Source organism: Hippocampus zosterae, chromosome 6, assembly GCF_025434085.1.
Source record: "Hippocampus zosterae strain Florida chromosome 6, ASM2543408v3, whole genome shotgun sequence".
NCBI classification, from domain to species: Eukaryota; Metazoa; Chordata; class Actinopteri; order Syngnathiformes; family Syngnathidae; genus Hippocampus; species Hippocampus zosterae.
In genome coordinates, this window is record NC_067456.1 from 22824238 (window position 1) to 22846403 (window position 22166).

The 22166-nt window shown below is 41.3% G+C and overlaps 2 protein-coding genes across 3 annotated transcripts; one reads left to right on the forward strand and one right to left on the reverse strand.

Annotated features, from left to right (window-relative positions):
- Window positions 1–331: 331 nt before the first annotated feature.
- tm2d2 (TM2 domain containing 2) lies at window positions 332–12604 on the reverse strand. The gene is made up of 4 exons (XM_052068359.1): window positions 12220–12604; window positions 11846–11933; window positions 6166–6281; window positions 332–2553 (listed from the first exon to the last, which is right to left on the reverse strand). Exons 1-4 carry the CDS (start codon window positions 12483–12485, stop codon window positions 2340–2342), a joined length of 684 nt encoding a protein of 227 aa, XP_051924319.1. The 5' UTR covers window positions 12486–12604; the 3' UTR covers window positions 332–2339.
- Window positions 12605–13703: 1099 nt separating this feature from the next.
- LOC127602286 (leukocyte surface antigen CD53-like) lies at window positions 13704–22019 on the forward strand. 2 transcript variants are annotated; one of them, XM_052068353.1, is made up of 10 exons: window positions 13704–13954; window positions 14240–14332; window positions 14568–14628; window positions 15318–15389; window positions 15550–15699; window positions 18267–18341; window positions 18537–18647; window positions 18810–18917; window positions 21205–21288; window positions 21564–22019. In XM_052068353.1, exons 4-10 carry the CDS (start codon window positions 15327–15329, stop codon window positions 21630–21632), a joined length of 660 nt encoding a protein of 219 aa, XP_051924313.1. In that variant the 5' UTR covers window positions 13704–13954; window positions 14240–14332; window positions 14568–14628; window positions 15318–15326; the 3' UTR covers window positions 21633–22019. The 2 variants fall into 2 exon arrangements, with proteins under 2 accessions (XP_051924313.1, XP_051924312.1); XM_052068352.1 differs by lacking the exons at window positions 13704–13954; window positions 14240–14332; window positions 14568–14628 and having other exon boundaries at window positions 14665–15389; window positions 15511–15699.
- The last annotated feature ends 147 nt before the right edge of the window (window positions 22020–22166 follow it).

Consider the following 22166-nt stretch of genomic DNA (forward strand, 5'->3'; position numbering starts at 1 on the left):
AGGGCACCATTAATGGTGGTGATGTAACACAATGGTAAACATGACGCTGTCCCATCTTTTTTGCAATGTGCCGCGGCCATATAATGCTACTACGTTCATGATTAAACCCAATAAAGTGTATCATTCTGAACATTAAATATCTTGTGTTTGTAGAGTATTCAATTAAAGGTTGAACATGATTTGCAAATCATTGTAAGGTGTTTTTATTTTTGTTGAACACAACATCCCACTTTCATTGGAATTGGTTTTTTAAAAAAAATAAAGAAAGAAAACACATCTAGTAAATACTCTCCTGAGTAACAGCTCAAATTATTTATCCATGATGAATAAGTCTCTTGCAACTGTTGTTTATTGTGGGACATCACAATCTGGCAACAAAGCATCACTTTGCATCACTACCTTTGTTTTTTCAGTCTGTGGTCGACAGGGCCAGCCAAAGCTAGCAACATAATTCATGCTTTTCCGAGTAGTCTTCCGCCTGTGGCAGGTGGCAGTCATGTTTTTCTTACGTCATCACAACATTCTGTTTCTGCCAGCTTTGTTTTGGTGATACAAGTCTTTTGATCCAAGGTGTTTAGCAGAATGTCAGCAACAAAAAATGGAAAAGGAAAATATATACTGTAGATTTACTGCTTGCATATGTGCGAGTAGATGGAAATTTTACTCGTGTAGTCTCAAATTTTAGGAGCAACGTGGAGGCCTGTAAACTTCTGTCCTGTGAAACTAATAGAATATACGGTTTCTTAAAATGGTTTCTGGGTGGTTCATAACATGGTTTCCAACAAAGGGCATGTATGGTTTTAATAGATATGTCCCATGAAAACATACATGGATTGAGAGAGCCATACTTGATTGGTTTATTATTTGAAAATACGTGAACTCAGATGGTCACATTCATCCATCCATCCATCAATCCATTTTCTGCCGCTTATCCGAGGTTGGGTTGCGGGGGCAACAGCTTTAGCAAGGAAGCCCAGACTTCACTCTCCCCAGCCACTTCTTCCAGTTCTTCCCGGGGGATCCCAAGGTGTTCCCAGGCCAGCAGGGAGACATTGTCTCTCCTGGGTCGTTCCTGGGGCCTGATGCTGGTGGGACATGTCCGAGCCACCTCATTTGGCTCGTCTCAACATGGAAGAGAAGCGGCTCGACTCTAGCCCCTCCTGGATGACCGAGCTTCCCACCTTATCTCTAAGGGAGGGCCCAGACACCCTGTGGAGGAAACTCATTTCGGCTGCTTGTTGCCGGGATATTGTTCTGTCGGTCACGACCCATAGCTTATGACCAAAATGAAGGTTGGAACGTAGATCAACCGGTAAATTGAGAGCTTCGCCTTTTGGCTGAGTTCGTTCATCAGCACGAAAGTCGGCATTTGCCTGTCGATCTCTCTGCTCCCTCCGGCCCTCATTTGTGAACAAGACCCCAAGATACTTCAACTCCTCCACTTGGGGCAAGATCGCATCCCCGACCAGCAGAGGGCACTCCACCCATTTCCGATTGAGGGCCATTGTTTCAGATTTGGAGATGCCGATTGGTCATATTTAACACATCATCGCATTTAAAATGCAGTCATCACCAATATGTAACACCAAAAAAAAAAAAAAAAAAAAACAGAAAAGGAGTGGGGGTGGGGGGGCACGTTTCCTCCATCTTCTCAAGCAGTTGTACTTGCCGCAGGGAGTCACGTTATGTGTATATATGAAAGCATTAGGAAAATAACGTGGCAAAGCAATCTGCCCGGGCTAGCAAATGTCGGTCTCAAAACTAAAATAAATCATTTGAAGTTGAAAATGGTGTTACTTGAAGGATGTTGCTCCAGATGTGAATTTCATCTCTGAGAGCAATATTATTTGTTTCCTAAAGGTGAAACATTTGACTACCATCTGAAGTTTAAAAACCCACTGCCATGCATCTTGCGGCAATGAGAATTAATGTTCTAGCTGCAACCAACATAATTGAAGGCCGTCATCAATTGAGTTGGGAATAAAGTGAATACTGTATATTGCATGAAATTGTTCAATACACACTTAAAAGTTTTTATGTGGACTCATGTGGGTCAGTTTCACAAATATGACGGAAATTTTTAGAGTGAAATGCTTTGAAAGTGGAGATTAAATTTGTGCTCTTTGTCTGCTTGTTTTTTGACTGACGTGTACACATGACAGGGTGTTTTTCACATGAAAAAAGCTCAGGTAGTAGAATGGTGTATTTTTGTGTCCCCACAGGTAACCTGACTGGATCTTGGCTGGGTAGTTTGGAACCAGCCTGAAATCCCATTTCTGTTCTCTGAAAATGCAGTATCCGACACAAGGAAGGTTCAACTTCAGACATCGCTCTTCTGGTCAGTAGTAAGTGCACCAGTTGCTATAATCGCTCGGCATCAAGCCACCGGTAATGAGCAGGATCAGGTCCACAAACCACCAGATTCCTAAACCTCCAAGTGTAAGCAGCTTCCCCACCGCTGTCCCTGTGTGGCCCAAGCAAAAACGGTCGACCCCGAAACAACCAAGGAAGAAGGAGTACAGCAGAGTGGTGATGAAATAGTGTCCGGTGTATCTGTGGAAGGAAAAAAAAAAGTCATTTGAAACCACCCAGATGTTTTTTTTTTTCTGGGAGACTGATCACACTGCTAATTCATACCTCTGATGAAAACATCTTAAATCTGAGAGTCGCGGCTTAGAATTGAAGCGAATTTACATGTGAGAGGAGAAGAGAGACAATCTCTCTTTTTCGTTCGTTAATGGATGCTACAGCTTCTTGTTGCTTTCAAGTTTAGCTTGTAGCAGACGTGTGAACATTGCAGCATGACGTCTTTGATCCACTGGTGAAAAGGACACTTTGATTTGCTCCTCTTTATTCTAAAACTGCTTCAGACAACGAAGTGTATGCATGAAAGTGGTGAAGATTGCACGACTGTCTGTGTCCTATTAGTTATATTATTTTTAGAGCTGTCAGTTTAGCGCATTTTTATTGGTATTCATTTAAATGAATTTTAACAGGATTAATTTAAGTGAGATTAACGCGGTACACGTCCCAGCGGATGTTACGTTTCTCTATAAATAAACCAGAAACAAAACAACAAGCACGCTGCACAAGTCCGCGCATGTTTGTTTTGCCAGCCACGGCAGCGTGAGACACGGAAAACGGATACTTAAAGAGTTTATGAATGGAAAGTTTACTTTTAAAAAGTTGCCGGATTGTTCCACTGACAAGACCAAAGTTACCTGTATGTTTTGCAGTCGTAAACTGAGCTATCATCATTGCACGTCGAGTCTGAAATACCACTTAATGGCCAAGCACACAGCTGACGTGAGTACTCCGCCCCCTTGTCTCAGACAGACAGCGATGGATCATTTCAAAGCGAAGAAAATGGATGACATGACGAAGAACAAATTTGCTGAAGCCATAGCTAAATGTCTGGCTGCTGCATGCAAGCCTGTCAACATTGTCCACAGCTCGACTCCAGCTGAAAACATTCGCATTGCGTCAAACGACTCCACTACGGATTGCCAGCGAGAGACTCCATTACAAGCCGCGTACAGAGATTGTACGTAGCGGAGAAGGCTAAGGTACATCAAGCGGGAGAAGACACTGTTTCGGGCGAAAAATAAGAGACTAGGTTGATGAGTCTCTGGTGAATAAAGAGCAGGTAGCCTGTCGAATATGATGTATGCCACTGACGCGACGTGTTACTTGTTTGGAACTATTTTGTGTGGAAGGTTCCAGTGTCCATATAAAAAAAGCGGGTGGAGCTTCTCTGTTCGTCTGACCGCGACTGTGCGTTGATGCACGTCGAGTTTAGCGGTGCAGGGGTAGCGACCACACTGAAAACAAAACGTCTCCAGTGTTGTCATCGAACCGTGTGTAGTCATCCGAAATGATGTCTACACAAAACCGTAGAGCAGGGGTGGCCATTAGGTAGATCCTGATCTACCGGTAGATCTAAGACAGGTCCCAAGTAGATCCGAGGAGTGTCGAGAAGAAAAAAAACAAAATTTTTCCGTCTTTGTACATCTCAGTAATATATTTTTTGTGTTAATATACACTGCACACTAATAATCTTATCAGTCTCATTTTCACAAAAAAATATTTTAAAGCAGGTAAACCTTAAATTTACAGTGGCGCGTGATTACATCACCGGAAGTTGTTAGCACTCAGCAGTTTGCAATTGCAGCTTGTGATCAGAGCGGTTGCGCTCTATCTTTTATCGTCATGATTCTCATTCAGAGTTTGCTTCGTGTTCAATTCACCAAGGGCACGAGCAAAGAATAGGAATCTAGGAGGGCCCTCGGAAGCACTTTAAAACGGTACGTGTCAGCTACGATAGTTAACATGCTGCAAAAGTTCGTCGTACACCTCCATTTCAGGCCGTTTCTCATCATGGCGTGCGTGTGTGTGTGTGTGTGGGTGTGTGTGTGTGCGTGTGCGTGTGCGTGTGCGTGTGCGTGTGCGCGTGCGAGGGCAAGGGTAGATCCCGGGAGGTTGGTTGATCGAAAAGTAGATCTTCGATCCAAAACGTTTGGGCACCCCTGCCGTAGAGAGACTTCTGCGCAAGAAGGACCAACACAATCTACATAGCCTGCTGTGTTCAAAGCAAACTTGAGAAAAACTAAGTATGCAACCATGGCTTAAATCCACTCTAGTCTGAGTACTAGTTTACTTTAGATGTGCACTTTATAATGTTACATTGCTCAGTTTTGATTGAATAAAAGAGTTGTTAAAGCAGCTGTTGTGTGACAAAATATTTTTTTCACTGTTGTTGATGGACAGTAATATTGTGTGAGAGATTGTGTGAATAACTGCTCCAAGTGAAAAATGTTCATGTAAAAGTCAAAATCGAAATCGTTATTTCAGTAAATATTTGCATTTTGCACATAGAAAACTAATTCATGATTCCATGTTGATGAGAGCATTAAAATGGGGAAAAATAGGACAAAAATGTATAAAAGGAAATTCCGAAATGATAAAAAATGCGTGAGTAATCACGATTTATTTTTTAGTTCACTTGAGTTAATTATGACAGTTGCATTTTTAATTAGATTAAATATTTTAATCTTTTGACAGGTCTAATTATTTTGTCATTTTATGTTAACTGTTCTTTAGATGGCGGGGCGGGCACCTGCAGAGACTCCTCTCTCTCCTGTGGTTGAGTTTAAAGAAATTTCATTTGTGCTCTATGCTGTATGTTACAGCACATTTTACAATAAAGTTGTATTCAATTCAATTCAAAATGTGGTCTGCTGTGTATGAAGCATCGCACTTTATTGAGCAAAGATAGAGTCACGCTTTATCTGATTAACATGTTCAGTTCTGAGAAACTCTCGCCCAAGTAGTCATAAAAAGATGGCGGGACAGTTGTGTGAATTCGGATGACAACCTGCCAATAAGTTCAAGGGGTACGTTTCTGAGGGATAAACTGAGATACCGAGCGGTAGAAGATGGATGGATGGATGGATGGATGGATGGATGGATGGATGGATGGATAGAAAGGTGGTGGCGACGCAACGTCTCCATCCCACAGGCTGACTCATTGATAGTAGATTACCCATTTCCAGCACACACCTATTTCCGTGGTATCCTTTGATAACAATGCCCTATTCCTCTAAACATATGCTGATGTATGCTCATGAATAGGCCAATCATGAAAATAAGTTAAATGATATAACAAAATGACTCATACTCATACTTTGTAATAACAAAATGAGTATGGGGATTCACGACCCAACACAGCTGAAAGAGGTGGAAGGTAACATAAAATAAAATAAGCCTCCACTCTTTTTCAGCGGATTAACTGGACGTGATGCGATCCACATTTGTGACCTGTGCAGCAGTCACTTTGTCGGATAGAGAATCGTTTTTCAGGAAGAGAAAAGCATCCATAGAATTCAATGGCTCTTTCTTTTGGGGCACGTTTCTTGTGAGACTCTGAGTCTCATATTCCTCACCGTCTTTCGCTCACAAGGATACACAAAAGGGCCAAAAACAAACTATCGTTCAGATTTAAACACCCACGATGGCAGCGTGGAACATCCTCGGAATCAACCAGCCGGATCGTGAATCTAATCAGTGATGGGAAATTATGCAAAATATAGGCTGATCCAATCAAGCCGATCAGGTTGGCAGAAAGTACATTTTTCAGCCTTTCATCTATTCTATCCAGCAGCTTACTTGATGCAGGGTACTTTCCCTCTCAGGAATTCTCTGGGCCCGGCACATTCAATCTCATCAAGTGCAGTGCAGACAACTGGTGTGTGGTTCACTTCTTTCTTCGTCTGTCCTCCCCACTATCAATGAAAACAATGAATCAGGTGCTGTTCAAAGAAATAAATCAAACACCATGTTGAAAGTTGTGGTCAGAGATACACACAGCATACACTCCTCAAAGACATCAGTGGATCATTCCATCATGGATCATTAATGGATCATTAATTTTAACCAAGCATGTTTTGATTTTAAGGAAACTTGCTGTATTTGATAGAGATGGTACAACACTACATCTCAAATTTTAGGTGAATCGGAGCAGGGGTTTCAGAACTTGGGCCTGGTGGAGTTTGACATTCCGGATTCACGAAATCGCAGATTTTCATTTGTGACCACGACTCTCATCTATTGCAGCGTGACCTCGCTATTTTGTATTTATGGTGAGTTCCACAGTATTCATCGCACAGAGATTTCGGATCAATTTTAAAAGTCATGAAACATTTACAGCTAAAAATGCTTTGGCAAGAGTATTTTTTTTTCAATATAATAACGGAGGTATCACTAAGGTTTTGTCAATACTACTACATGCAACGAAAGTCCTTATCTATCTGGGAAGAGAATGGTATACTTTGGTACTTTTTTTTTGTCTAGAGGGAATTAAAAAAAAAAAAACAACAACACTGACATTGCATTTGAACACATCACAATTTTATTGTTCAACATTATATAAACAATCATGCCCTGCAAAAGAAATGTGTGGAGCAACAAGGCTGGAACATGCAGTTGGGCTGGGAGGTGAGATGCACATTTTCGATGTTTATTTTTTTCTAGATGTTTGTGTTTTTCCCAAATATTTTAATGATTGATTGCACTTGCGACAAGTATTGAGCAGTGATGTTAAGACATCATCACTTGTGTCCCTCTCTCCAGTCATAACCGCTCAAACCAAGAATTTTAAAAATGTGTTCGTTTAACGGTGGGGGTAAATTAGTCACGTGTAGAGTAAAATGCACAGGTGCAACCTTCGTAGTAACAAAGCTAACCCAATGTAAATACATGCTGATTTATATAGCGCTTTCACAACAGCGGCAGCTGTAACAAAGCGCTTTACAAAACAGTTAAACTAAAGTAAAATAATAAACACAACACATAACATAAAACACGGACAGTCGTGCAGTCCTAACCACTTTTCCGTCACACGCTTTGTTGTTTGAAGCAGTTTGAGATGAAAGAGGAGAGAATCAAAGTGTCCTTTAACCAGTGGATCAAAGACGTCAAGCTCAAAATGTGCACACGTCGGCTACAAGCTAAGTTTCAAAGTCAACAAGAAGCTGTAGCATCCATTGACGAAAAAAGAGATTGGTTCACTTCTCCTGTCCCATGGAAATCCATTTCAATTCCAAGCGGCGACTCACGGTTCCAAATACGCATCGGTGCTCTTCACCAACGCTCCTCTCTCCTCATCCTCAACTTCAGCGGCCATCCATCCAGCCGCACCAACGCCAACTGTCCAACAGCGCTGACATAGCCACTGAACAAATCGGGGTTGTGAAAAATGCTGCCCATTACTGGCGCAAAAAACACAAGCGCCCCAGGTCTGTCCAGCACCGACAGTCAATGGCGCCGACATTCCTCCCAATCAAAATCTGTGCTGGTACAGGCGTGCTGCCGAGAAGGCGCAACCACCAAGCACAGATACTGCTCCTTTGACGAATGTTGTGGCCAAAAAGCGCTGAAAACAGTCCATATCAGGTCCACACAATGAAACAACAAACAACATGTGACAAAACAAAAGACAAAAACAGCAAAAAAGAACAAAAAAGCAAGGCTCTTGAAGAGCACTTGCCGAAGGCTGCCTACTCGGGCGCCATCTTGGGGAAAAAAAAGACATTAGCTAGTGCTGCATGAGTGTATGTTATTCAAACTTCACTCCTCTGAGCCTTCAAATCCGCTGACTACCAAGCCGGTTGACGCCATAGCTTCGAAGACTGAGTAGGTCAGGCTGGAACAGCCGAGTCGCTGCCACCGTTAAACAAATACCGAGTCCACATATCAAAAGAATATTATGAAAACAGTTCCGAAAACGGGCATGATGGATGCTTTTAAATCCTACCTATCATGACATAATTTGATTACACAGCACTACATTACCCAAGGAATGAGTGACAGGTACCTCTCGCGCAGGGCGAAGCAGTGGGACAAGATGGCACACTCCAGATTCTTAACTTGAATCTTTCAACAAATATTAATTTATTATGAGTTAGAAAATACAGCAGAGAGATAGGAGGTGCAAAATAACGTTCATATAGACTAAATCAATGAAAAAGTAAGTACCGTATTTTACGCACTAAAAGACGCAGTGGATTATGAGGCGCACCTTCAATGAATGGCTATTTTGTCTTTTTTTTTATTTAGACGCCTTACACTAAAAGGCGCCATCTACAATGCGTCCACTAGATGGTGCTACGCTCCTTCCACTAAACTCGAGGCGTCCGTTCAACTTGAGAGGCGTTCATGATCGCCTCTGAAAAATGTAAATGAAGGCTATTTCACTGATGCCTGTATGTGTGTTTGTGATGTGATGTGGTGTGTGAGTGTGTTTCTTCTAATTTACTTTCGTTTTCAGTGTTGGGGGAATGGGGGGGTGGACACAACAGATGACATCATGTGCGCATGCGGGTTATTTTAGTCCGCAAACTGAGGAATCACGCGGATGAAAGTTTGAGATGGCGGCGAAAAAAAACTCATCAAAGTCTACTAATTACGATATTTAAGAAATGGGAATGCTTGTCTGATTTTTCGTATGAATCGTCCAAAGGAACGTATCACTAAACTCACCTGTGACGTATGCACAGAACGCGAGAGCGAAATACGACGCAAAGCACGATTACAAGGCAAATTGGTCATTAGATTTGTAGGCTAATCGCTGTGAAAAATATTATGAAAGAGTATTGGTTATTCTATAATTTACTGGCTGAAGCATGGTAACTTTATGAATCAAACATTCGTCACAAGGTGTAGTAATGCTAATGTTAACTGTTGGTAGAACTCATGATGACGTGTTAAATTCTTTCGTCAAATTGATCGTAGATTACACATGCATCGTCTTGGGAAGAGGATGCCAACCCACATCAATACTTACCTGTATTAATGATTACCAATTAATCTTTGCAGATTAATTGACTGGATGTGGGATCATCAGAGATTGGAAAAAATACTCTGATGATGCCACATGAGTACACCAGTTTTTGATCCATTTATTTTTTGGAATAAACCTGGAGTACACAGCCGCTGATGTAATGTTCATTGTTAATGCAACGTTTTCAAACATTGACCCTTGAAACATTATACTTTTGAGTTTCGGAATTCTTGATTATCATTATCAGTGAAAATAGAAAAATGGGTTCCCATGATGAACGTTTACGGAACCCAACATTTGTAATCGTGGTTTCCCATTGGGTAATCCGACGGAACCGAGAAAACGGTTACCATGAATTTCCGAAATCCTCAGGCCTGCTCCTGAATTATTTACATTTTTGCAGCATTTGTTTATCATTGTAAGTATATGTTGTTGTTTGTGTTATCATATGCAATTGAATAAGTAGACCCTTTCAGAATTCGAAATTTGGGACTCTCAATCCATAATGGCACTCGTACATTTCTGATCAGCGAGTCCCTCGGACTCGCTGCCGGTAAACTGTAAAATTAAAAGTAATTAAGATTACCGCTGTTTCTGCAGTCAGTGATTGACTTCTATGCAAAGTCATTTCTCAACTTGTGTTGCCTGCCATGTCATCCCTGTTGAGTGTTGATTTACTTCATATTAAGAAACCACTGCACTAAAACATTAATTCATAAATGTATACCATGTGATTTTATTTTTTTCCCCCTCAATATGAATAACACGTACCCTGACTGTTCTACTCTTTGAATAAAAACATGTCCTCGGCTAGGCTTAGTTTCAAAATCAGTCCTTGGTCCTTGGCCTCGGAGGCAATTCTTTGGGCCTTGGCCTTGCCCCGGAAAATTTTCCAAGTCCTTGGCCTTGGAGTCAAGTCCTTGGCCTTGGCCTCGGGTTGTCGGTCCTTGGACACAACACTGGTGGTTTCATTGAAGTAAGAATTAATTTACGTTTTTCATAGGCGGCCTTGAACGCCTCTCGAGTGGAACGGAAGATAGCACGGAGACGGACAAAGATGTACAGTACCTGGACTTTCTGAGACTGTGAAAACCATTAATAAAGTCCGTGTTTAAAAAAAATAATAAAACCACAACCACAGATCTAATTTTTTTCAACAAACTCAGGTGTGTTTTTGTCCGTCTCCTTCCCTTCTTTTCTTCCGGTCAACTCGAGAGGCGTTCATGACCGGCTATGAAAAACCCCGCGGCATTTCCTTTATTGTAGCTCCAAGAGTACAATCAGATAAGATAAAATAAGAAAACCTTTAATAGTCTCACAATGGAGAAATTCACAGCACTTCACAGCAGGAAAGTTATGAGAGGAAGAAGTAGAAGAACAAAATAAATAGGAGCTGCTGGAAAGGCAGCCATTGTCACGGTGCCATCTTGAAGTCAAAATAACACAACAAGATGTCAGTCGTAGTTATTTATTCCTTTGTTGTGTATTCACAAATGATGAAATCACAATATAAATCCTGTAGGGGAGGGGGGAAATAGAATTTATTTTGTTATATCCTCGCTTGCTTTTCAGTTTTGATGTATTACTTTAAATTTTTGTAGTTTCATTTAAGTAATCGTGAGTATACAGTACTTTTTCAGTGGCGGTCTTGTACGCCTCTTGAGTCAAACGGAAGAAAGCACGGAGATAGACAGAGACGTACCTGTATTTGTTGAGACTGTTTTAAAAAATTAACACCACAGCTCTCCTTATTTTCAGAGCTGCAACACATACTTATTTAATAAAGCAGCGACACAGTTCACTGAACCAACAGCAAGTTACAACATTGGCAGCATGCCTCCAGGAAAGAGCCATTTGGAGTCTACGTATTACCGTAATGACCATACAAAAGATGCACCGGATTTTAAGGCGCTCGGTGAGCTTTTAAGAAAATTGAAGACTTTTTGGTGCGCCCAATTGTGCGGAAAATACGGTAACTTCTCCAAGACCGTGAAGAGAACCGTTGAGGGTGGATATTATCAATATTGCATTTTTTAAAGTTCCGCCCAGGTGCCAGTTAAGAATCCGGGCTCGGTACCCAACCCAGCAGTGCTGGTACATGTTGCAAAGTTTCATAAAAGTTGAATGTACAGTATTAATATTTTGTCTTTAGTTTTAGTTTGTTCAGTAAGAGCAGCCGCTTGCTAATATGCTGCAATTTTTATATGATCCGATTTGTCGACGAATCGCAAAAATGCTCTGTGAATAATCATGATTATCAAAATAATCGTTTGTGCCAGCTGTTCTTCTGTGCTTACTTGCCAATTGGAAGTTATCATGCCACTTTACAACAAATGAGAAAGTGCTTACATGCATAGTTTTCTTCTTTACTAATGTATGAGAATAGATAAATGTTCATCATATGAGTCAACCTAATAAACAAACAGTTCTTTTAAAAAATGTATCCCATTCTTTCCCATATGTGTACTTATGACCACAACTTCAGGTTACATAGTAAGTTACACTTACCACTACACACCCATGACCCATTTCCAAAAAGGCGCTTTGATTTCCAGCATGATCCACAGGGTCCTGACAGTAGATGAACTCCTCTGGCCTTTATCAAGAAAAAAAACAAGAGTGGAGTTATCTTTGTTAAGAATGGAAGGTGGCAATGTTGCACTGGGGAACCGCAGTAATTTTTAACACAATGAGCCAAATATATAAGCGTATAGTTCTTTGTCAAACCGAAGCAAAACATGATACTTATAGGCTAATAGTGCCAACTACACGTAATTATAAAAACTGAGTATTTAACGCATGTCGTATAATACCCCGATTGCTTCAAAGTGTCAATATTTCACCACTAGTGTTAGCATCTTAGCATTACAGAGGCTACTTACAAATAACTGCAGAGGACGACCGGTGAGAGACCCGTGTACTCAAAGGCGTCTGTGTAATTCGTACTTTCCAGTGGTACTTCATATTTGACAGTTTCTGGGGTTTGCTCGGAGAAAGGAACAATTGTCGAACCAGGACCAAGGGAAGCAGGAGCTACATCTGTGGTCGAAGAGTTTTGGGATTGGATCCCTTCCAAACATTGTAAAATAATTACTGTAACTAACAAAAGGAATTGCCCACATAGCAGGATGTAGTTTACGGAAATCATTATCACTGTCAAAAAGAAACATACACCCCGGTTAAATGGTCATTCGCCGCAAAGGACATCTTCATTTGCTAGCTCGATATCCGTCTCCTGTTTATGTATTGTGTATTTGCGGGGCTTCTTCTTCCTTACAATTGTATGAGATATTGCGATGCAGTTAAATTGCATTACTGCCCTCTTCTGGAGCTTATTACTCACTACATCTATCTCAGCAACAGTCAACGTTTCCATTCTTCTAAAATTTAACCTTTGTTTTTTGTGTCCAACGTTTAGCAACACGAGTGAGTTGTAATATTACAACCCCCTGCAACTTTGTTACCTTGCAGTTCTATTTCGAGCTAAATTCGAGTAAAAGGTTTTGCACTTGGGGGCCCGGTAGTCGCCTTCACAGTGCAGAGGTACCGGGTTCGATTCCAGCTCCGGCCTCCCTGTGTGGAGTTTGCATGTTCTCCCCGGGCCTGCGTGGGTTTTCTCCGGGTGCTCCGGTTTCCTCCCACGTTCCTAAAATATGCGTGGCAGGCTGATGGAACACTCTAAATTGTCCCAAGGTGTGAGTGTGAGCGTGGATGGTTGTTCGTCTCTGTGTGCCCTGTGATTGGCTGGCAACCAATTCAGGGTGTCCTCCGCTTGACCAAGCCAACATTTTAATGAGACTAGTTTTATTTTCGGTGAAATACAAATACTAATTGAAATATTTTCTGTTGTGCTATTTCATTCATATTAAATCATTTGTGTTTCTGGCATAATGGTGCTCTGGCATCAGAGTTGACCAGTTTATTTGAATGTTACGGGGAGAACATGCAAACCCCACATCGGAAGGCCCGGAGCCGTGATCGAATCCACGACCTGTGTACTGTGAGGTCTACGTGCTAACCACTGGACCACCGGGCCGCCAAGAGAGAAGCAGCTTTCGATTACTATAATATAAAAGGAATGGCAAAATACATGAAGCTGTAATCTATTTGGTTATGTTGTTTTGTTTCTTATCTTATTACCTCACAGGAGGTTTTTTTATTGTTACTTTTCACCAACATTCACACACTACACCCCGCATTCAGCCTAAAGATGAAAATAGACTACTGTTGAGCTTTAAATTATTTTCAGCTAGTTGGCATGCTGTGGAAGTCATCTATAAACTCTTCATTTTTACCAGTAGGGGGTGCGAAAAGACAATATATAACAGTGAAACTGTCATCATTTCCCTTTCTTCATTCTAAAAAAATGGTGTGCTCTGTATTTTTAAGACACATTGCTATCTCGCTGTTTTACCATCCTAATTTTATTCACAGATACATTTTTTAGACTCACACACTCGCAGAGCCAGGCAGATCATTTAGATTTAAATCAACCAAATAATATCAACTCAGACTGATGACATAAAAAAACAAAGAACAATAAAGCCAACATGGAGACTTGGAAGTGAAACAAGGATGAGACAACGATAAACATCAGGCATTCAACAAGAGGTTCAGGTTAGTCCAAGAATTAATCAGACTGGTCCTGAGACAGAAATAGTGTCATGTTTGCGCGTGATGATAGTGGAGTGAAAAAAGGTGCTGCTTTCCTGGGAGAATGTCTTTACACAATTAGTGGTAACTTTGTGTGCAGCATAGATGATGCAACCAAAGACAAAAGACAAAACACTAGAGCTCATTTTATTTTCGTTTATTTTAAGTATATGGAAGGAAAGAGTTTGTCTTCTCTCGGTAATGTCAGTAGTTTTTTTTTTTTTTTTTAGTGAAAACATTCATCCACAGTAACATTTGTAAGGTGAGCCTTGCCCTGGACCATCAAAGCTGTTGACTGTTGATCATGTCCATTCACGAGAAAGCCCAATTGATTTAGTGCAGGTAAATACATTAGGCAATGGAATTACTCTGAACTGAAAATGATAGTTTTCCTGATTTTTTTTACACTGATCTTTACCTCAATGAATTGATACATCTAATTTTTGTTTGCACATTGTAATTTTGTGCAAATGTGGACAGAAGCCACAGTTTCTGACACATTTGTCGGTCCTTGTTGTTTGTCCTCCACTCATCTCGTTTTACTTTTCGCTTCATCTGTCGGCACCACGGAACACAGAGAACAAGAAACTGTGAGCCACATCTGATTTTGTGATTCGTTACCAGAAAGGGGATTTCAGGTGAGCCCTTTTCATCTTTTGGTTGATGATGAGTCATTCAAATGTTTTGTTTTGTTTTTTTTTAATGTTGAATGTGTTGTAAATAACAGGTGCTTTGTGTTACGCTAAAGATATAAAGAAAATGCTGCAGGATAACAAAAAATACATTGTTGATATTGAAAGAGTAAATTTACAATTTCTTGTCAACTGGTTTTAGTGTGCCACTTAGACACAATAATGTTAATACAGTATTAGCTAGAGACAAAAATATTTTAAACAATAGAATATGATGTAAACAGTTGACAAGAAAATACTGTAAGCATTTTTTTTTTACTGTTAGCGTTTAATATGTGCAGCTTTTGCTTGAACTTGGACAGTGAATTATGTTTTCGATGCAATACTTGCGTACATTATTTAGAAAACTGGAAATAAGTACATTAGGTTTGCTCACAATTATTGACATTTCAGGAGACTCGGAACATTATGAAGGAAGTTGAAACAAAGTTGAGTGGGGAAACTCAAGCAACCATGTGCAACTGGGGCCTGAATAGGTCACAAGTGCTCATTGTGTTTATGGCTCAATGTCACCATATCAAACACTATTGTGGTGTAAACACACTGGCACCAAAGAGAGCAGTCTCTCTATTTTTCTGTCAAACACATCTCTGCTGCTCCCAGGACGCTAATCTGAAGTGCTTGCGATCTCGTAGAATTAAGGGATGGATCGCTCCTGTGTAAATCGTTTAAAAAACCTGATGATATTTCTCAACTTCCTGTGCTGGGTAAGTGCTGAAAATGGCAAGTTTACCCTCTGAATTTTCTGATATTTGTCAATTGAATTCAAACTCCAAATGAGATGGCAACAATGATAACGTAAGGTGTTGTTTCCTGTCTGTGCTGGAGCTATGTGGAGCGTTTGTGGTTGCCTTTGGGATATTTCAGGCCATACACTCCAAGTTTGCATCTCTAGTCACCACTTTCTGGCCCATCTACCCCGCCAACACCCTGGTGGTCACCGGTACGATTGTTACCTGTGTGTGTTATCTGGGTGTGCTTGGAGCTATGAAGGAGAATCGCTGCCTTCTCATCAGCGTGAGTATAAGTCCTGATGACATATCCTCACTAGTCATGGGCTAAGCCACGGGTGTCAAACACAAAGCCTGGGGGCCAGCTCTGGCCCGCCACATCATTTTATGTGGCCCCAGAAGGCAAATCATGTGTCAACGTCAATGTTTATTGCGAAAATGCCAAAGTTGCAAATTGTCTTCACTTTTCATAACATTGAGAGATTGCAAGGAATTTTTATTTCAATGCCCCTCTCAAATAAATAGCTGATGACATTTTTATTTGGATGGGGGGGCGGGAATTTGGTTGTGTATATGTGATCATATGAGGGATCTTAAATGGGTTGAAAGTCATAATGGCTATCCAAGGGATACTATAACTACGATGTGGCCAGTGACAAAAATCACACTCTTGGTATAAGCCAAGGTACAATTCGACAATGTAACTAGAGTCAGTGCAAGAAATGCTTCACAAAAGTAATAATGTACCATTTTGACACTATCATTGAGATACTGAGATGGCAAAAGTCTTGAATGGCTGCTCTGGGCGAGGCATGTGCATGTACTGATGAAACATGTTTGAATGAGAGGTGAAATGTCTTTTGTAAGACGACCGGGGCAAATCAAGGTTGAGATTAATGGACGATATATTATGAGTTTAGATTCAACCGTATATTTTAATGTAATGCCACGGTTGAAGACAATCCCATTATTTCCCTCATAGTCTCATCTAAGTGTTTAGGATTCGTGGTTTTCACCCAGCCTGGTATGGGAACTTGATTGTGTGTGACAAATCCTGCAGCAGACCAGGACCAAGCGTGTTTAGCAAGGCGCTAAACACTCACGCAAAAATGTCATGGGTGTGAAGTCAAAACACAAAACTCACACCATAGCAATATCAATTCTTTCAAGTCAAGTCAACAGTATTTATAGAGCACTTTCAAACAGCCATCGCTGCATACAAAGTGCTGTTCATGGAGCGATTTAACATACACAATAAACAGTGAGACAAATCGGTAATAAAGGCGGTAGAAAGCACCAAGCAGTAAAATCAAGAACAAATCTAAGTCATGCTGAGTCGAACGCCAAAGAATACAAGTGAGTTTTGAGGAGGGCTTTAAAGATGGGCAGCGAGGAGGCTTGCCGAATGTTCAGTGGGAGCTCATTCCAGAGAGAGGGACCGCCAACAGAAAAGGCTTGATCCCCTCTGAGCCTCAGTTTAGTTCTTGGTACTTCTAACAAAGACTGGTCCACAGACATGAGGCGCCGGGCAGGTGTGTAGGGGCGGATGAGCTCAGAGAGGTAAGGTGGCGCGAGATTATTCAGAGATTTGAAAACAAGAGGAGGATCTTGAAAATAACTCTAAAATGAATGGGCAGCCAGTGAAGGGATGCCAGAGTGGGAGTTATGTGCTCCCTCTTACGAGTACCAGTCAAGAGGCGAGCAGCGGCATTCTGGACCAGCTGAAGGCGCTTAATGGAGGACTGGCTGACTCCAAAGTAAAGGGCATTGCAGTAATCGAGCTGGGATGTGACAAAGGCATGAATTACTGTCTCAAAGTGTTCATGTGAGAGGAGAGGTTTTATTTTGGCCAGCTGTCTAAGGTGAAAGAAGCTTGATTTAACAACGGCACCAATTTGCCGATCGAGTTTGAAATCACTGTCCAGTTTAAGGCCCAAGTTTGAGACCGTTGATTTCAGATAAGGAGACAGGGGGCCCAAGTCTACAGGATGGAATGTACAAGGGCCACTGGGACCAAACAATATCACCTGTGTCTTCTTTTCGTTGAATTTCAAGAAATGTTGTGCCATCCAGGTTTTGATTTCTTCCAGACAGGATAGGAGTGGCCTTAATGAGAAGGCGTCTTTCTTGCTCAGTGGGACATGGATATGGCAGTCATCTGCATAGCAGTGGAAGGGAATACCATGTTTCCTTAAGATGGAACCCAATGGGAGCAGATACAGCGAGAACAGCAGAGGCCCCAGAATTGAGCCCTGTGGAACAACACATGACAGGGGAGCAGTGCGTGATTCAGAGCAGCCAAGGCTGACACAAAAGGTCCTGTCAGCTAGATAGGACCTAAACCACTCAAGAGCACCGCCGCCAATGCCCACCAAGTGCTGCAAACGAGTCAGCAGAACACTGTGATCCACTGTATCAAATGCTGCAGTTAAGTCCAATAAAACCAGACACACGTGGTCTCCAGAGTCAGTTGCCAGGAGGATGTCATTAGAAACGCGTAACAGGGCTGACTCCGTGCTATGCATCGTCTTGAAACCTGACTGGAAGACCTCCAAGATGTTATGTTCATCCAAGAAAAGTATCAACTTTCGTAACAGTTATGACCACAATAATAAGCCACTTGGGTCATTCTGTTTACCGGTAGTTTGTTATATTTTCAAGCCATTGAACCACTAGAAAGAGCCCTGTCTCTTTATCAGAATTATAAAGCATCATCTTTATTGTCCAAGTATGTAGAACACACAAGGAATGTGTCTCCGGTATCACACGTTGCATCATTTGTCCCTGTTGTGTGTTTTTGTTTGTTTTTTTGCTGTATGATCTAAAAAGAAGCTTGAATTTGTGTTTTTGCAGTTTTTCATCCTGCTGTTCATCCTGATGCTGATAGAGCTGGCCATGGCTTGTGTATTCCTGGTTTACAGCAGAGTGGTAGTAAACTGTTTATACTGCACATAATATCCTGAACTGTCAGTAGCCCATCATCACGTTTTTTTAATGGCGGAAAAGCCCATTAGGCCAAGTCAAGTAACAACTGTTCTGATTCTGCTTGAAGGTGATCTTTGTCTCTTCACTGTCCAAGGCACTGGGATATTGCAGATAACTGCCTTTCTGTCTACTGTACAGATCGACACATACTTTGAAAAAGACCTGACACAAAGTTTGGCGGTCTACAGGCAGTCCGGTCCTGGAGAGAACCAGACCATTAAAGAGGATTTTGATGCCGTCCAGCACTTGGTAATCATCTCTTCATTCAAATAAAACTTTAAGGCAGCTTGAATACTCCATGTTCTTATTCTGAACAAATATTGTTGAAATATATGACTGACATGTTACCTCTGCCCAATTCAACGGTTTTGCTCAGCATTTGAGTTTGACTTTTTTTTTCCCTCTGATCAGTTTAGGTGTTGTGGAGTTCACGGTGAGGCAGACTGGATGGGTAGAGTTCCCATCTCCTGTTGTGTCCGGGATCCCTGCACCTCCCCCATCAAGACCTACTGGCAAGAGGTGACCCACTCTCAAACAGATTTTAAAACATCACAATGACATTTCCTTCTGCATGACACATACTGTACACATTAACAATTGACCTCGGGTGGAGAATTGACTACTTTGGTACACTGATGAAAATCCTCAGGATGAAGTCACTTTATGTCAAACATCGGCTCTTCAATTTAAACCCAAAATGGGATATTATGTGAATCTTTTTGTAAGACATTGTTGCCCTGTGGCGGACTTTCCGCAGAAGGATGTGATATATACAGTAAGTGGCTCTCTGCTAGGATATCAAATGCTGGGTCACGCATGATACAGAGAGTGCCCAAGGAAGACCTTGATGAGACTCCACCTGAATTTGTATTCGTTCTCAGATTTTGGCATTATGATTCTTTACTTGGACTGGTTGTGTACACCCTTAAACGTACACACCAACACCTGCTGTGAATAGCAAGAAAATAAAATGAATTGACTTCCTCCCTGGAAGTGTTTATGTTCGCCTGTATTTATAGTTTAAACACTAATTATGCCAGAAACTATGATCCCAATCACAACATAATTTCATCGTCATGTATCATAAACATACTTCCATGATACAATTACCTCTTTCCTATTAGCCAGGGCTTTGATGCACTCTTATGTTTTAAGAGCTCTAGTTGAGTTGAGCCAAATGTTGAAAGTCAGAGTATAACACAGCAGAATTCATGGTTTTTTTTTGTTAATTGAGGAAGTGTATAACGTGAGAAAAGGCGAAGGACAGGAAACATCCATGAAGATAAATGCTGTGATCAGAGACAATCAGAAGATTATTGATGATGGCTGAATCCGAGATGACTTGGTCTAGGGCGTGGTCATTGTTGTGTGTGGGCGGGGGCATCAACATGTTGCGTGAGATAGAGGCAGTCGAGCACATGAGAGAAATAGGCTGCTATGGGGGAGGAAGGATTGTCAATGTCGATTTTTTAGGGCATGGATGGCTGAGGAAAGTCAGTCGATCATGTTCCACATTAATATGTTTCATTGGATTTTGTTTTAAAACCAATTCAGCTTTACTGATTCCACTGATATCGAAAGAAGCTAGTTCTCTTTGTATTCTAGTTTAAACAAAGTGTAACAGAACAGGCTGCTTCTCTTTTTACACACTCCGTTATGTTCGGATCTGAATAATTTGGTTCTTTTCATGCATTGAAACATCAATGTAAGCAAACCTTTTTGATAAAGGGCCTCATATTTCTGAACAATATTCACCTCTTTTTCGTGGTACATAAACATATACACAACTATTCAACACTTATATTTTCCACATTCACTTTTGCCAAGGCTTGCGTTTTGTTTTTCAAATATATTACTGTATCAGCTGGTCTACATGGCCCGGCAGGAAGCAATTTCTCTGCATGATCCTCAGTATTAAGTAAGTAATCTTAAGTAGTTCTTTGAGCATGAGGATGAGGATCCATTTACTATGGAGTTTACGAATAAGTAAGGCAGCGACAACTTTTTGGTTTGCGTTACTGTACTACCTTGCACGGCTGCTTGCTGGCGCTGTTGATTCACGACAGCTTTGCCAAGGTGACGGCCGACACGCGTCACCAAAGACGTTCATTCATTCATTCATTCATTCATCTTCCGAGCCGCTTGATCCTCACGAGGGTCGCGGGGGGTGCTGGAGCCTATCCCAGCTGTCTACGGGCAGTAGGCAGGGAACACCGTGAATCGGTTGCCAGCCAATCGCAGGGCACACAGAAACGAACAACCATCCGCACTCACACTCACACCTAGGGACAATTTAGAGCGTCCAATCAGCCTGCCAAGCATGTTTTTGGAATGTGGGAGGAAACCGGAGCACCCGGAGAAAACCCACGCAGGCCCGGGGAGAACATGCAAACTCCACACAGGGAGGTCGGAGCTGGAATCGAACCCGGTACCTCTGCACTGTGAAGCCGACGTGCTAACCACTGGACTACCGGTCCACCAAAGACGTGTTTCGGTTATATTTCACTCGCCATTTCAAAAGTCTATCCACCGTCTTGTCAAGATGATTCTCCTTTCTTGCATAATCCATTTTTTCACAAGGGGAAAACTAATGCAAAGTCACTAAAAATAACATTTAAACTGAAACCAAAAAGAGCATTGAGAATCGTGAATATAAATGTTTGTGGGTGAGTGTGTGTGCGCGTGTGTGTGTGTGCGCGCGCGTACAAACGTATACAGTATTTATTATTCAATATATATGCCATTGTTGTTTTAAGTCCTCCAGTTCTTTTAAGTTCACGAGTTCAAGTTCCTGCTTTTATTTCAGGGCTGTCTCATGAAACTGAGGGACTGGTTTGCAAGCAACTATCGGAGCACCGGAGCGGGCGTTGTCACGCTGTTTATCATCCAGGTGAGGGAACTTCAGGTTTGTATCCGCAACTTGGAATTACAATCATTGTGGAGTTGAACTGTGTCATTATACGTTGCTGCCATATGTTAAATGAGGTTATGGTTGAAACTTTGTACATGACAGACGGACAGTGGGGAAGGGGTGTGGACAGAAAGACAGAAAGATAGATACAATAGACCTCAAGGGTGGAGTAGTTAGAAACACGTGTTTTGTTTTTCTCGAAATGTGATTTGAAATGTCACTGATTGTTTGTCACGTGCCTCATTTTCTTGCAGTTCTCTTGTCTGTGTTTTAACATCCCGCTGTTTTGTCACTTTGCTCGAAACGGGCTGGGCTACCTGTGAAAAGGATGCAGTGCCAAAGTCACAGTGACCTCCATCTTTGCAACTTATCAGTATTGAACGGATTTGTTTTTTCAAGGAGTAATTGTAGCTGTTCAAGCTTGGTGTGCACTAGTTCTCTCATACATTTTATTCGCATACATGCCATTATTAATATACATTTCAAAGTAATTACTCTTTGTATATTTTTATTCAATTGTATGTTGTATTGATTAACTTTCCCCAATATAGAAGTTGAATGCTGATGCTGTTTCTATGTCCTGGTACTACTTTTATCTCCATGTATATTCACACACTGAAAACAAAACAATTTTGATCAATTCAATGCACCCAATTGTATTATTCTGTGTTTTATCCTATTGATTGTAAATAAAATAATAATAAATCGCTGTTTTGCTTTAGCCCTGCATTCCTTCACTTAGATGCTCAAACAATTAAGAAGGACAAAAAAGGCAAGAGCACGGGATAACTGGAATTATGCCTGAATAGTAACTCCTGCACAATAACTTTCAAAGTAATGGGGAAAAAAATGCCTCT